This window comes from Carassius auratus, chromosome 36 (assembly GCF_003368295.1).
Source record: "Carassius auratus strain Wakin chromosome 36, ASM336829v1, whole genome shotgun sequence".
NCBI classification, from domain to species: Eukaryota; Metazoa; Chordata; class Actinopteri; order Cypriniformes; family Cyprinidae; genus Carassius; species Carassius auratus.
The window spans coordinates 18,996,644-19,011,450 of NC_039278.1; the positions used below are offsets into that span (position 1 = coordinate 18,996,644).

General features: G+C 34.4%; 1 protein-coding gene across 9 annotated transcripts in view; it reads left to right on the forward strand.

Moving 5' to 3' along the window:
* Positions 1-14,807, forward strand: part of camta1b (calmodulin binding transcription activator 1b) — a 275,092-nt gene that overhangs the window by 230,036 nt on the left and 30,249 nt on the right. For all 9 annotated transcript variants that reach the window (XM_026221894.1, XM_026221889.1, XM_026221888.1 and 6 more), the window contains one exon: positions 8,969-9,122. In XM_026221894.1, the coding sequence (XP_026077679.1) occupies positions 8,969-9,122 (154 nt within the window). The remainder of the gene's footprint in view (positions 1-8,968; positions 9,123-14,807) is intronic.

Sequence of the window (14,807 nt, forward strand, 5' to 3'; positions counted from 1 at the left end):
CCGGCTCTAGCGAACAAGCGCTCACTGATTCTGAAGACGATCTGAGCGAAGATGAAAGCGGCATAATAAGACTGGATAATATCCCTAATCTACAACTGAGCGAAGATGACGACGAGGAAGAATGTATTGGACTGGCGTCAGACGAGTTGGACCGTAAGATATCAGAGGCTATATCGATAGTAACATTTGATGGGGATAAAGACAGAGAAATGGGGAAAATCGTAACATCTAGAGGCAAACAGACGCACAGTGTAAACTTCGGATCTGCAAGAATACTTTTGTTTCTTATGGGGTGAGTTTCCATAAACATCAAAATTTGTCGTTTTGTGTTCATTCTAACAACACGTACACGTTATCTCATGTTAATCCATGTTTAGACCTTCCCATATCTACCTATTGTTATTAGCTAGCTCATCGGTTATCACAGAATCCTGTTAAAAAAGTCCTAATGCTACACAATAAAATCAATTCAACAAGTTTTATGTAGAAAACCAGCAAATAACAAATAAAATTAGCTTAATATGTACTTTTTGTTTACATAAACATTAAAATAATAACATTAAAAATGATGGCCACGTTTGAAAGATTAAAGATTTTTTATAAAAAGATAAAACTCACATATTTCAGCCTCTAAATCATTTTTATAAAAGTCAAAAAAGATAAATTACTGACATTTACAATGCACATTCTCCTTTATTATTAATAGTATGCGGTCCGATTTTTCCCGTTGTGTCTATCGTTGCTATGCAGGGGGTATGGCTTATCTAAATGAGATGTAAATGAGCCCCATTGTCACTCGCAGCAATCTTTAAAGGCTATTTCTGCTTTTTGAGCTTTTTGAATGCCTACCTTCAAATGGCCACAACTTCTCCAAATATTATCAGATTTCCATGTGTTACACATCGTTGGAAAGCTTGGAGACTACACTTTCAGAATTTGAATAACAAAATGCCCCAGAACCGACTTGTGTCCCTACTTTCCGTGATTGGTCACATACTGTATGTATATATATATTTGTACACATTTATATAAATAATGTATGCATTATATAAATAATGTTATATACTTGCTTATATATTTATTAAAATTTGCTATATAATTAAATGCTATAAATGTTTCACTTTTATTTATTTTTTATCAATTATTTTAATTACTTAGCACAAAGCAGCAGAAAGACCTTGTAGCATTTATTCAGATTTTACCATATTTGTACTTTTATTTAAATAATTAAATAAACAAAGATTCAATTATAATAATTACATAAAAAAAAAAAAAAAAAGATTCACGCAGGTTCTGTTTCCGGTTATGCCAGTAAAACTGAAAGTGAAAAAGGGAGTGAGGGAGGCAGATGTGTTGGAGGATGAGTGGTACGTTACTGGAGAAAGACTGAGCATTCACTGCTCTAGAGCTTTTCTGGACTTCCACTTCGGAGGGGTCATGAAAGAAAACAGAAGAGCAAGAGAAGAGAGAAAATAACAGCTGAAAAACATCACAAAAGCCCAGCTGCAAATTGAAAAGAGAGCAAATTAATTGCTTTAATGAAGCAATTGACGGCTGCCAAGCCTCTCTTTTAGGCCTTTGTTTCTCACGCATTCCCTCAGTGTCTGTGAGCAGGACGATGCAGAACACTTTCTCCTCATTTTAATCTAGCGAATAAATGAGCCATATTACAATATTTTCACCAGCAGAATAAAACTGAAGGTCAAACAAAGGTCGTATTATGATAAAAATATATGTAAAAATATATGTTTGTCTTGTTTTTCAGTAAAAACAGTAGGGCTTTTTGTTTTAAGCATTTATAAGTCAATTAAAGATATGCGATATAAAACAATATTTTTATCCTGTCTGAACCTCAGTATGTTTCATTGATGTACAAAATAGACCGTTATAAATGGACCAACTTTGGCCACACGTGCACACAAGACGCACACAAGGATTTATGTTTGATGATCTGCAGTTCTTACGTGTGGTGCATTCAGGTGTATGTGTGTAGATGTTTTTTCTTGGTCTTGTTTCGAGTATTGTTTGAGGCCCAGCATGCATCAGTTTTCTCTGTGCTGTCCCGAGATGAGTGATGTCATCAAACAGCTCTTGAGAACTTCAGAGGAACAGAGAGGGAGAGAGTTTTGTTATTTTTTATTTCATTATATTTCCAAAATGCTATTTAATGATGTTTATTTTATGGAATGCAACAGATAGGTTGCTTGGTTTATTTTATTTTTTTAATTATATTTCAAATAAAATTAAATTCATTACTTTTTTTATTTTAATAATACCCATTTTTTATACAGTTAAATAGGATATGCTTTTTTACTGCAGTCTGTCTCCAGAAACACAAATCATTTTCTCTATCCTTTAATTTTTTTCACGTGTTTGAATAAGCGGTTTCTGTGCTTGTTCATCAGGGGTGTTTTAGTGATTAATGCTGTATTGATATCCTCGATTAATTTGCTATTATGTCATCGTAGATCTTCCCAGCTCTCTTCACATCTCCATTTGCTTAAGAGACGTCTCTATTCCCCGTGGCAGATGCCTGTCAGTAACGCTGCATGTGTGTTCATTTGTATTCATGTGGCTCTGTGTGTAGAAATAAAAGTGACAAAAAAAGATTAACCCTCTGATGCTGGTGTACTTTAAAGTGATCTCTAAAAAAGCCCTTTTAACCATTCAGAAATGTATACTTCAAATATTACACACTTGACCTTTACCTAGAATGTGTTTGACTGTCCTCTTTGCATGTCATTGTACTTCTAAACAATTCACAAATATAATATAATAAATATTTACCACTGGTTATGAAAACGCATAAATAAATGCAATAATATTTTTTATATATATCAACAGGATCAAATATTTACAGCAAGACAACTGGAATAATATAATATCATTAATTCATGATAAAGAAATCATAATTGTTGTTAAATACATTAGAATAATTATATCATTTAATTTTTGTGATTTAATAATGCAACAAATGCATCGTTTTGAATAATAATAATTATTATAATAATTATTTGTAATAATACAAATTTGAATGGTTATATTGTTTTACTGAAGTAGAACGAATCAATTGTTTGTTCCCATGATTTTCTGTGATTTTATAATTCATTCAACAAAGAGTTAATGCAGCTTTTCATGCTCTTTTTCTGAATATAATCCATACTAATGCAATAATTTTTTACAAATAATAATTATTAATAGTAGTAGTAGTAGTATGTTTGAATGATTATATTATTGTAACGAAAAAAAGATTTTTATTGCAACAAAAAAAGTCTTTAATTTAAGAATTCATACAACAAAGGGTTAATGCAGTGCTCCAGGCGCTCTTTCTCTCAAAATGTCTTTGTAAATTTGTGCATTGATGTTTTAATGTGTTTTAATGCCATCATTTATAGCATCAATGGGCTCAAACACTTTAGACAAGCTAAAGAAATGAATGTAGATGAAGGGAGTAGAGCGCAGATATCAGTGTCAGGAGCCTCTGGGCAGGTCGGTGAAGATGAGCCGCACTCACAGTTTAAGTGACAACACACTTCTGTGTCCACACGTTAAAGCCTTCACATGTGAGGGGAAATTGCACTTGAAATGAATACTGTGTGTGTGTGTGTGCCCTGGGCAGAGAGCAGCTTAATGATGGACACACTGGAACATTCATCATCACATTCACTGCATCCTGGGCAGAGTACACACACACAGACTCAATATTTTTACACTCCCACAATATGCAATGCATACAGCTATGAGTCCAGACACACACACACACAGACTGTATGATCGATAGATGTCACGCATGAACACAGAGACATGCCTGCAGAATGTCAAACACTCATTCTGGCCCCACTGTGTGCATCTGATTCACTTTTAAAGCAAGCGGAACGGGAATAGTTCATGCAAGAATTAATATTCTATCGTAATATTTCCCCATATAGTGAGAGTGGAACAGAACTGCAGCTGTTGAGCTTCAAAGAAGCACCGTGAAGATTTTGTTGAAGTATTTTCCTCAAACAAATCTCATATTTGGTACCGTTTCTTATTCCTATTAAATCTGTGTGTGTGTGTTTGTGAATGTGTAGTGGATGAGACACACAGCTGTATAGCAGGTGTGAGGCGACTCCAGTCATTTACACACACGTGCTTGCAATGCAAGATGCACCTGTGTGGAAGAGAGAGAGAGAAAACATTTGTACATTTAATTTATTACCTTCATTATCTTTGATGAGATGGGAAGCAGTTTATGGTTCAGCAACACTGGCTGCTCATGCAAACATGTGCATTTATGTGTGTGTATTGGGAAACAAACTAGAGTACAATTGAGTGAGAACAACTCACAAAATTCAGTTCAAAAACAAGGACTTTTGGGTGAGTAATTTGAGTTATTTATAAAGTAAAACTGCCACATTATTTATAAAGTAAACCCCCCCAAAAAAAAATCAGTACACAAACATAAACACACACAAAATAAATTATATCCTTATAACAAGATGGGCAATTTTTATTAAATGTTTTATTTTTTAAGACTGTAATTTTGCTTCTTAAGTAGATAGATTTTCTTTGTCTTTTTTATACAAAAATAAAATACTGATTAGAAATATTATTTACTCACACATTTTGATATAGTTGAATTAAAATAAATTTATTTTTTGCAGTGTAAAGTTAATGAACATCATTTCTACTTTCAGATTAATTTAGTGTTTGTTTATTAAATATTTTGGCCACTTTGATTAAATTAACATTTATTTAAAAAATTAATTTTAAACACATGGTTTCCATTGCGGTGCAGAAAATCAGCAGATTACAGGTTTAGCATTATTTACAGCTCATTTAAAAAATAAAATAATATTTAAAAAAAAAAGGTTAAAATAGCATAAAACTAGATGATAAAATTGCCATTTTTGCAGAAAATAAGCATCAAGTGGACTGAGACTGAAACTAGGTTAGACCCTCCTGTTGCCAAAACTCATAAAATCTATATTTTATTTCCACATGTTTTTCCAATAAAAAAAAGTTTTAACATCCTTCAAGCAAGATGGGCAAATGTTATTATTTTTTCTTTTTTTCTTCTTGTTTTGGATAAAGCTCATAACTTTTTTAAGACTGTAAGTTTGTTTCTCATGTAAATACATCTGGAAGGATGTTTGCTTCTTTTTACTAAAAAACAAGACAAAATATTGTTTCTTATTATCATATTTAGCGTTTGCTTAGAAGATATTTCGAATCAAATCTCAGATTTCAGGTCTAGTATTAAGCACAGATCATCCAAATCTCCCTGAGTCCCTGAAATTGCATAAAACCAGACCAAAAAAGTGTTATTTTTAGCAAACGATATGCATCATGTGGTCTGAGACTGAATGTAAGTCCCTTCTGTTGCAAGTATAACATCTGACACCTTTAAACAACTGCATCCCCTTTTCCAGCATGTTCTTGCTCATGAAAACCATGAGGGTTGGCGAATACGCTGGCGTAGAAGTTTTATCACAAAAACGGTAAAATCTTGCCTTCGAAAGGCAAACAAATAATAATCCAGTTTCTCTCTTTGTTTGAGACTGTGATGAAATCAGCCTTTTCCCCCTTAAATCTACCAAAGGTATTGTGCAAACACATCCCTGAATGTGTTCGCTTTTTTCCGTCTCCCATCTGGTCGCTAAAGCTGCGATATTAAAATGCTAATGGAGCCATCGGACAGACGCCGAGAAAGGAGAAGTTGATTCCATCTTTCATGGACCTTGAGAGAGATGTACTTACTCTTTCAGGATAGAGCGCTGAATGACTGGCTCTATTTAAAAGCCAAAGGTGAAGTTTAGACAAAAGGAATGGATTTTAAAGTGGAGCACTGGCCTGTATCTCATCGATCAGCTCAGAGTTTTGCAGGGAGGGAGAGCGTGGATGTAGATTGTTAGAGAAGTGGCAGCAGAGGAAAATATTATTGACAGTTTAACATTGACAAAGCTTCAAAAATCAAGCTGCTGCTGCCGCCACATTTCTCTTGAGCTCCACACCATCCTTTCCCTCCATGTAGGTCTGCTTTGAGATTCCTTTATTGTCATTAAAGCAAAATAACAATGAAACAGAATAAAAAATAAGAATAAAAACAGTATAAGAACAACAACATTCAGTCATTTAAATCCAATTTTTTTTCTAAATATATATAAAAATTTGTATAGAATTCTAACTTTTTTTTACTCAACCACATCTAAACTAGATAATTTTTGGGAGAAAAACAAGAATGGTAAAGTTACCTGTATATGAGCAAAACAAGCAATGCAAATTATATTCTTACTCAATACTGTTATGTTTTCCAGCAGAAAAACAAGTGTATTCTTGACATGTTTTCTGAGAAATTATTCAAAATGTTGTTTTTTATTGAAACAAGAAAAAAAACTCCATAAAAGTCTGAAAAATTAACTTCCTTTTCCCTAAGTTTCCAGTTTGTTTTATTTAAAGTGTACTTTTCTGAAATATATGTTTTCTTGTTTTAACCAAAACCTTATTTTGATCAATAGAAAAAACTTAATTTCTTAGGTCATTTTGCTTCTTAAGTAAATGTATATTGATTTTAAAATGTTTAGATATTTGTCTTGAGCAACAAGATAAAAATACCGAGTAAGAACAGTTTTTTGCGCTGTATTTCTCCCATTTAAGTTTCTTACTTGTTTTTTTTTTTTTTTTTTTTTTTTTTTGTCTTGTTTTCCAGTACAAATATCTGAACTTTTTTAAGGTACATTTACTGGAAAAATGTGACAATGCAAAGCTGTTGTCTTGTTTTCTGGGAAATGCATCAAATTAAAGTGTTTTTGCTTTAAACGAGAAAAAAATTAATATGTGCCAATGGAATCAGAAAAATAAACTTGTTTTTCCTTTAAATTGAGTTTATTTTCCTGACACTGGCAAAAACTCACTTAATTGTGATAATTTTTCAGAATACAAAAGTATATATCATTATCAAGTCATTTTGCATCCGAATTAAATGTTGTTGTTGTTGATGTTGTTGTTGTTTAATTTTAACAGTTGTAATAGAAAACAAAGACAAAAATTTAGAGGAAGAAAATCATTTTTTGTAGTGTATGAATGGTCATTCAATTCAATTCAAATGTATTTGTATACCGCTTTTCACAATAAAAATAATTGCAAGCGGCTTTACAGGAAATTAAGTTTCTAGAATATATTTAGTAGTAGCTTGTCAGTGGAGACTGTCAAATTGATGTACATATGGCGGTAAAATTAAGTTAATGACGAAATCAAACAGACGATGAACACTATAAACTGCAATGATTATATGTTGCAATTAAACTTCTCGCATAATTTGGTAGTTTAAGTTGTTTCAGGGTTGGCATGATGCTCGATTCAATGTTTTCCACTTTCTTGGCTAGAGGAACGTTAAATGCGCACCACTCCTGGGTGTTTTTCTTGTTGGTTTAAGTCTATAGCTACATGTATCAGCCGTGTCCTTTGAGTGTATCTGTGCATTTCAGTTTGATTAGTCATTCGAAGCTGCTGGATTTCTGCCCCCGAAGCTCCACGAATCCCCTTCACACCCACGAGTCGACTCATGCTTATAGTGAGCTTTAAACAACACCTATTACTCTTATGCTGTCAATTAGGATAATTTATGGCTGTAATTCTGAGCTGGCATGAATTGCGGTGTTTTGATGTTGGTAAATACTTGGAAGTTAATTGGGGGCATCTGCTCCAGGGAGTTCGGGCGAAGAATGGGAGACTGTTGTGTTTTCACGTGTGCTTGCCAATTAAAGACTCCCACCTCCATGTCACTGAACGCAAAACATCTCGCAGAGCTGACGTTTAACACATTTGCTCCTCCACCATGGCTGAGATTCTCTGGAGTGTGTGTGTGTGTGTGTGTGTGTGTGTGTGGGGTGGGTGGGGGTGGTGTCACATTCTCTATAGATGCTGTATATGGGTGTCTCTTTGACTATATGCACTTTTGGCCCTGTGGACTCCTATAAAACACTTCCATATTACACTAGTTTTAATTTGTTCACTGATATAATCTGCTGCCAATATATATCAGTGTACTTGCATGTCATGCATCAATTCTTGTCTCAATGGTTACAAAAATATAACTATTTTATAAGGTGGCAATTCTGTATGAATTCATATCATTTGATTTGAATAGAAACATATGATTGTTAGAAGAAAATTAGGCATGACGGTCCACCCCTGAACCTAAACAGCAGCAATCCGTACTCTACCAATTCTCAGCAATGTAAAATTATTATGAATGTGTTTAGAATTCAGCCTTTTTGTTCCCCCCGTGCATCAAATTCATTCATTTCCATCACATTTCAAATTACCATTAATGCTGTGGAAGAAACAACCTTTTGGGAATAATTGCATTCATTCTGTAAATTCATAGCTAGCGTTTTATTTATGATCGGCTCACATTATGCATTTTGATTTTAAATAATCACAAAAGGACAGTTCACTCAAAATTGAAAATTCTGTCATCATTTACTGTTCCAAACCTGTATCTGTTTTTTTTTTCTGTTGAACACAAAATAAGATATTTTGAAGAAAGCTGACAGTAGTCTTTGACTTCCATAGTATAGAAACAAATACAATGGAAGTCAATGGCTACATCAATTGATTGGAATTAAATATTGAAGCTTTGAATGTTACAAAGCACTCAAAACTCCACACACTGGTCTGAATGGTAAAGTCACCCCGAACATGCATAAAAACTACAACTCTGATATAGTTAGTTATAATAAAAATCAATCAAACCACTATCTAAGCGCACCGCTGCAGTATGTGTCTGATTTACCATGTTTTATTCAAGACATGTTTCCTAATTCTTCTCCATAAGCTCAAAAGCTTGGACTATCTTTTCGTCCTGACGCTGGTCTCCTTCTGTGTCAATTTCCGCTCGCTTTTGTCTTCACTTCCTTCTTTCCTCATTAGATGCAGTCTTTCATCTCATCAGCTTCTCTCTTTTTCTTATTTCTCTCTTCAGAACCCTGACATTGTGTTGGTCCACTACCTGAACGTGCCCGCCATAGAGGATTGTGGGAAACCATGCGGGCCCATCCTCTGCTCCATCAACACAGATAAGAAAGAGTGGGCCAAATGGACTAAGGAAGAACTCATCGGGCAGCTCAAACCCATGTGTGAGTGTTAAACCACATCTCTACACAGTGAGATAGATATATATTCAGTTGGTTCAAGGTTTTTTTTTTTTCTATATATTCCTGGTCATTTCAGAGAAGATTCATATGTATCTACAGTGGCCTCAAGTCACTGAGTCAATGAGACTGAATCTCATTGCATTAGATAATACATTATAAAAACATAGCAGTTCCTCTTATATTGTGTTTATAAAGCGTTTTTATTAATTTTTTTACCAACAAATGTCATTTGCATCGACTCACCATTAATTCTGTGGTGGAAAAAAGACATTTTGAACAAAATGTAATAATTCCATTAGTTCCATAATTTCATACACTCTTAGAAGAAAAGGTTCTATATAGAACCTTAAAAGATTCTATCAGGCGCTACGTATTTGGAACCCCTAAAGGTTCTATATAGAACCCTTTTTAAGGGTTCAATCTTCGTAACCAGGAAAAAGGTTCTATATGGTTCATTCATGATTATTTATTTTGTCCTTTCCGGATTAAATATTTCATATAAGTGACAAACATCAAGACCCTAAAATGTAAAAATGTAATTCACATAAAAAAAGTCACCCATGAATACTGAAAAAAGCACACCCAAAGTGCATAGAACTAGTCATTTATTTATATTAACAAAAATAATTACTATTACTGAAAGAATGCTACTGTAATTTAAAATATTCAAGACTTTAAATGTACAAATCAACATTAAAACACCAACCATTTAGAAAATCTCATAAATAATGAAAATGTACAAATCTACAAATGTACATTAGCACTATTCATGAAATATCAAAGTATTATGATAATTGATTATACATTTTGAGCACTGGGACAGTGGCTTCTGAAGAGTTTAAACAAGGTATTGCTCAACAAAATTCATCATGTGAGTGATGTGCTTGGGGTATTCCACACTGAATATGAAATTAGTAGCAAAGAGTCACTCCATTGCCTCCATCACATCCATTTCTGCGCTCAAAATGTTGGCACCCTCCATATTGATGCTGGCTCTTTTTGCATGGAGGGGGTTTGAAGCTTCATGAAAAACTATAGTCGGAGTTAGCTTTACTGATACCTGCAAGTTGGAAAACATATACATTATTTGTGAAATAACTTGAAAATAAAATAACCATTTTTTACCACAGTGGTAAGGGCCAATTCTCTGGCTAGGTTGCACACGCAACTCACAAACAATCATGACCACAGAAACTTCAAGATCAATGCAATATTCATTAATAAAATAGCTTGGATAGCATAATGAAAAACTAAAAAGCAGATGTAAAGTTAATCGCTGTCAAAGTGATGCCAAAATGAATGGAAGTCAATGGAATGCTAACAGCAGGTGGGGGTCCGCTAGCCAATGGCGGTGCCCAGGGGTGCTTAAAAAAATATGTAGTTCGGGAGTTCGTAGCGGGTTTGCGAATCATTTGAGTAATTTTTGGGAGTTCAAAGCGGGTTCGCGAATCATTTGAGTCAGTTTGGGGATCCCGACTCATTTGAATCAGTTCGGGAGTTCGTAGCGGGTTCGCGAATCATTTAAATCAGTTTGGGAGTTCGGAGCGGGTTCGCGAATCATTTGAGTCAGTTCGGGAGTTCAAACCGGGTTCGCGAATCATTTGAGTCAGTTTAGGGATCGCGAATCATTTGAATCATTTGAATCATTTCGGGAGTTCATAGCGGGTTCGCGAATCATTTGAATCAGTTTGGGAGTTCGGAGCGTGAATCATTTGAATTAGTTCGGGAGTTCGTAGCGGGTTCGCGAATCATTTGAGTCAGTTTGGAGATCGCGAATCATTTGAGTCAGTTTGGGGATCGCGACTCATTTGAATTAGTTCGGGAGTTCGTAGCGGGTTCGCGAATCATTTGAGTCAGTTCGGGAGTTCAAAGCGGGTTCGCGAATCATTTGAGTCAGTTTGGGGATCGCAACTCATTTGAATCAGTTCGGGAGTTCGTAGCGGGTTCGCGAATCATTTGAGTCAGTTCGGGAGTTCAAAGCGGGTTCGTGAAGATAATTAATAATTATTATATGATGCAGTCACACTTGGAGCAATATTTGTTAGTTCTGTTGTTGATTCAGGGTTAGCATCATCTGAGGTCCTATAAGAGTCAGCATCATCTCTTCTCAGGTGTTCTGGATCCAGACTGGAGCTTATGTAAATCCTAGCGTGGCAAAACATAGAAACAAATAGAGACATCATTAGCATAGCTGCTGATCCAACAAAGTAAAATTAATTAGTTTAACCAAAGATAAAGAATAAGAATGTGCATTTGATCAGATGCAACTACACTCACATTTTAAGATACATTATTCAAATGTTTGGCGAAAGAGATGTGTTTTTAATCTTAATTTAAACAGAAAGAGTGTGTGCCTGAACCCCGAACATTATCAGGAAGGCTATTCCAGAGTTTGGGAGCAAAACGTGAAAAAGCTCTACCTCCTTTAGTGGACTTTGCTATCCTAGGAACTACCAAAAGTCCAGCGTTTTGTGACCTTAGGGAGCATGATGGGTTGTAACGTGGAATAAGGCTAGTTAGGTACGCTGGAGCTAAACCATTTAGGGCCTTATAGGTAAGTAGTGATAATTTGACACTGATATGGAACTGAATAGGTACCAGTGCAGAGACTGTAAAATTGGGGTAATATGATAATATTTTCTTGACCTGGTAAGGACTCTAGCTGCTGCATTTTGGACTACCTGTAGCTTGTTTATTGAAGAAGCAGGACAACCACCTAGAAGTGCATTACAATAGTCCAGTCTAGAGGTCATGAATGCATGAACTAGCTTTTCTGCATCACAAACAGATAACATGTTTCGTAGCTTGGGAATGTTTCTAAGATGGAAGAATGCAGTTTTTGTAACATGGGAAATATGATTTTCAAAAGACAAATTGCTGTCTAATATAACACCCAGATTTCTGACTGTAGAGGAAGTAACAGTACATCCGTCTAGTTGCAGATTGTTATCTACAAGATTATGTGTAGTGTTTTTTGGTCCAATAATTAATATCTCTGTCTTATCCAAATTTAATTGGAGAAAATTATTTGTCCTCCATTCTTTTACATTTTTAACACACTCTGTTAGCTTAGATAATTTAGAAGTTTCATCTAGTCTCGTTGAGATACATAGCTGAGTATCATCAGCATAACAGTGGAAGCTAATTCCGTATTTTCTAATATTATTACCAAGGGGCAACATGTATATTGAAAAAAGAAGGGGACCTAGGATGGATCCTTGTGGCACTCCATATTTTACTGATGAAAAATGAGATGACTCCCCATTTAAGTAAACAAAATGGTAGCGATCGTCATCTTAGAGCCTGCCCTTGAATACCTGTTTAGTTTTGTAATCGATCTATGAGTATGTCATGATCTATGGTGTCGAACGCAGCACTAAGATCAAGTAAGACTAAAATGAGATGCAGCCTTGATCTGACGCAAGGAGCAGGTCATTTGTAATTTTAACAAGTGCAGTTTCTGTGCTATGGTGGGGCCCGAAACTTGAAATTCTTCATACAGATCATTTTTGTGCAGGAAGGTGCTCAATTGAGCAGACACAACTTTTTCTAAAATTTTAGACATAAATGGAAGATTTGAAATAGGCCTATAATTTGCCAGTACACTAGGATCTAGTTTTGGTTTCTTAATAAGAGGCTTGATAACCGCCAGCTTGAATGGTTTTGGGACGTGACCTAAAGATAACGACGAGTTAATGATATTGAGAAGCGGTTCTTCGGCTACAGGTAACAGCTCTTTCAGTAATTTAGTGGGTACAGGATCTAATAAACATGTTGTTGGTTTCGATACAGTGATAAGTTTATTTAGCTATTCCTGTCCTATGGTTGTAAAGCACTGCAGTTTATCTTTGGATGCGATGGATGAAACTGAAGTGTTAGATGCTGTAGAATCTACATTCGCTATTGTATTTCTAATGTTATCTATTTTATCAGTGAAGAAATTCATAAAGTCATTACTATTAATATTTGAATCAGGTGGCATCTGGTAATTTGTTAATTTAGCCACTGTGCTAAATAAAAACCTAGGATTGTTTTGGTTATTTTCAATGAGTTTGTGTATATGCTCTGCCCTAGCAGTTTTTAGAGCCTGTCTATAGCTGGACATACTGTTTTTCCATGCAATTTTAAAAACTTCTAAGTTAGTTTTTCTCCATTTGCGTTCAAGACTACGAGTTACTTTCTTGAGAGAGTGAGTATTACTGTTATACCATGGCACAGTGCGTTTTTCTTTAACCTTTTTCAATTTGATCGGGGCAACAGCTTCTAATGTATTAGAGAAAATAGTGCCTATGTTGTCAGTCATTTCGTCTAATTCATGTGTATTTTTGGGTACAAATAGCAGTTGAGATAGATCAGGCAGGTTATTTGTGAATCTTTCTTTGGTGTCTGGAACAATAGTTCTGCCCAGACGGTATCGCTGAGACATATAGTTAATATCAGTTATACGCAGCATGCACGATACAAGGAAATGGTCTGTAATATCATCACTTTGAGGTACAATATCTATAGCAGTAAGATCAATTCCATGAGATATAATTAAATCTAGTGTATGATTAAAATGATGAGTGGGCCCGGTGACATTTTGCTTGACTCCAAAAGAGTTTATCAGGTCAGTAAACGCAAGTCCTAATGCATCATTTGTATTATCAATGTGAATATAAAAATCTCCCATGGTTTGCGCCTTATCAATTGTAACCAGAATCTGCAAATTCTTTTAGGAATTCTGTATACGGCCCTGGTGGTCTATACACAGTAGCCAGAATAAGAGATACGTTACGATTTATTTTGCATGTCTGACAGTGTAACATTTAGCAGAAGTATTTCGAAAGAGTTAAACCTGTATCCTGTTTTCTGGGTAACGTTGAGAATATCACTATATATTGTAGCCTAAAGAACCTTTGTGCCAACAGGGTTCTTTCTTGTCATTATAGAACCTATGGTTCTATATAGAACCCCAATGAACCCTTTTTTGTAGACAGTGTAGACAGCATGTAATTTATTATATATATTTTGTTTAACCTAAATATGCACAATTAAATATAATTTTTATACTTTTAAATAATTTCACAGATTTGTAGCTTGATTGGAAAACAATTTTGAAATATATTATAAAATTTTAGATTTGAATTCTAATCAGTATTTTTTATAATTATATGTATTATTTTAAATTATAATTATAATGAATTAATCTGAATATTAACTCAATATATATTTTAAATTCTTTTATACGAATGTATATAATTATCTATGAAATAAAAACTTAATGAATATAGTTTAAATAAATGAATATTTTATTCACAAATTATATTGTTTAGGTTTTATTATTATTATTTTATATATATATAATCCTGTTAATGTATTTTATTTATTTAATAGCTATATATTTATGGTTATTTCAGAGACGGTTAGGCCTAATCTGTATCTACAGTGGTCTCAGATAGTATTTGGACACTTAAATCACACTTAAAATATCTAAATGTTATTGCATTAGATTTGCTTTCATATTTTTATCTAATACAGTGACATTCAGACATTTTAAAGTGTCAAAAAAAATCTCAAAGTCAGTAAAAAAAAAACCTCCCCATTCTTTAGTCTCCTGTGTTTTTAACTGTGCAGAACCAGCTGACCTTGTTATACACCATCAGTGCTCACACATTGACACTCTGT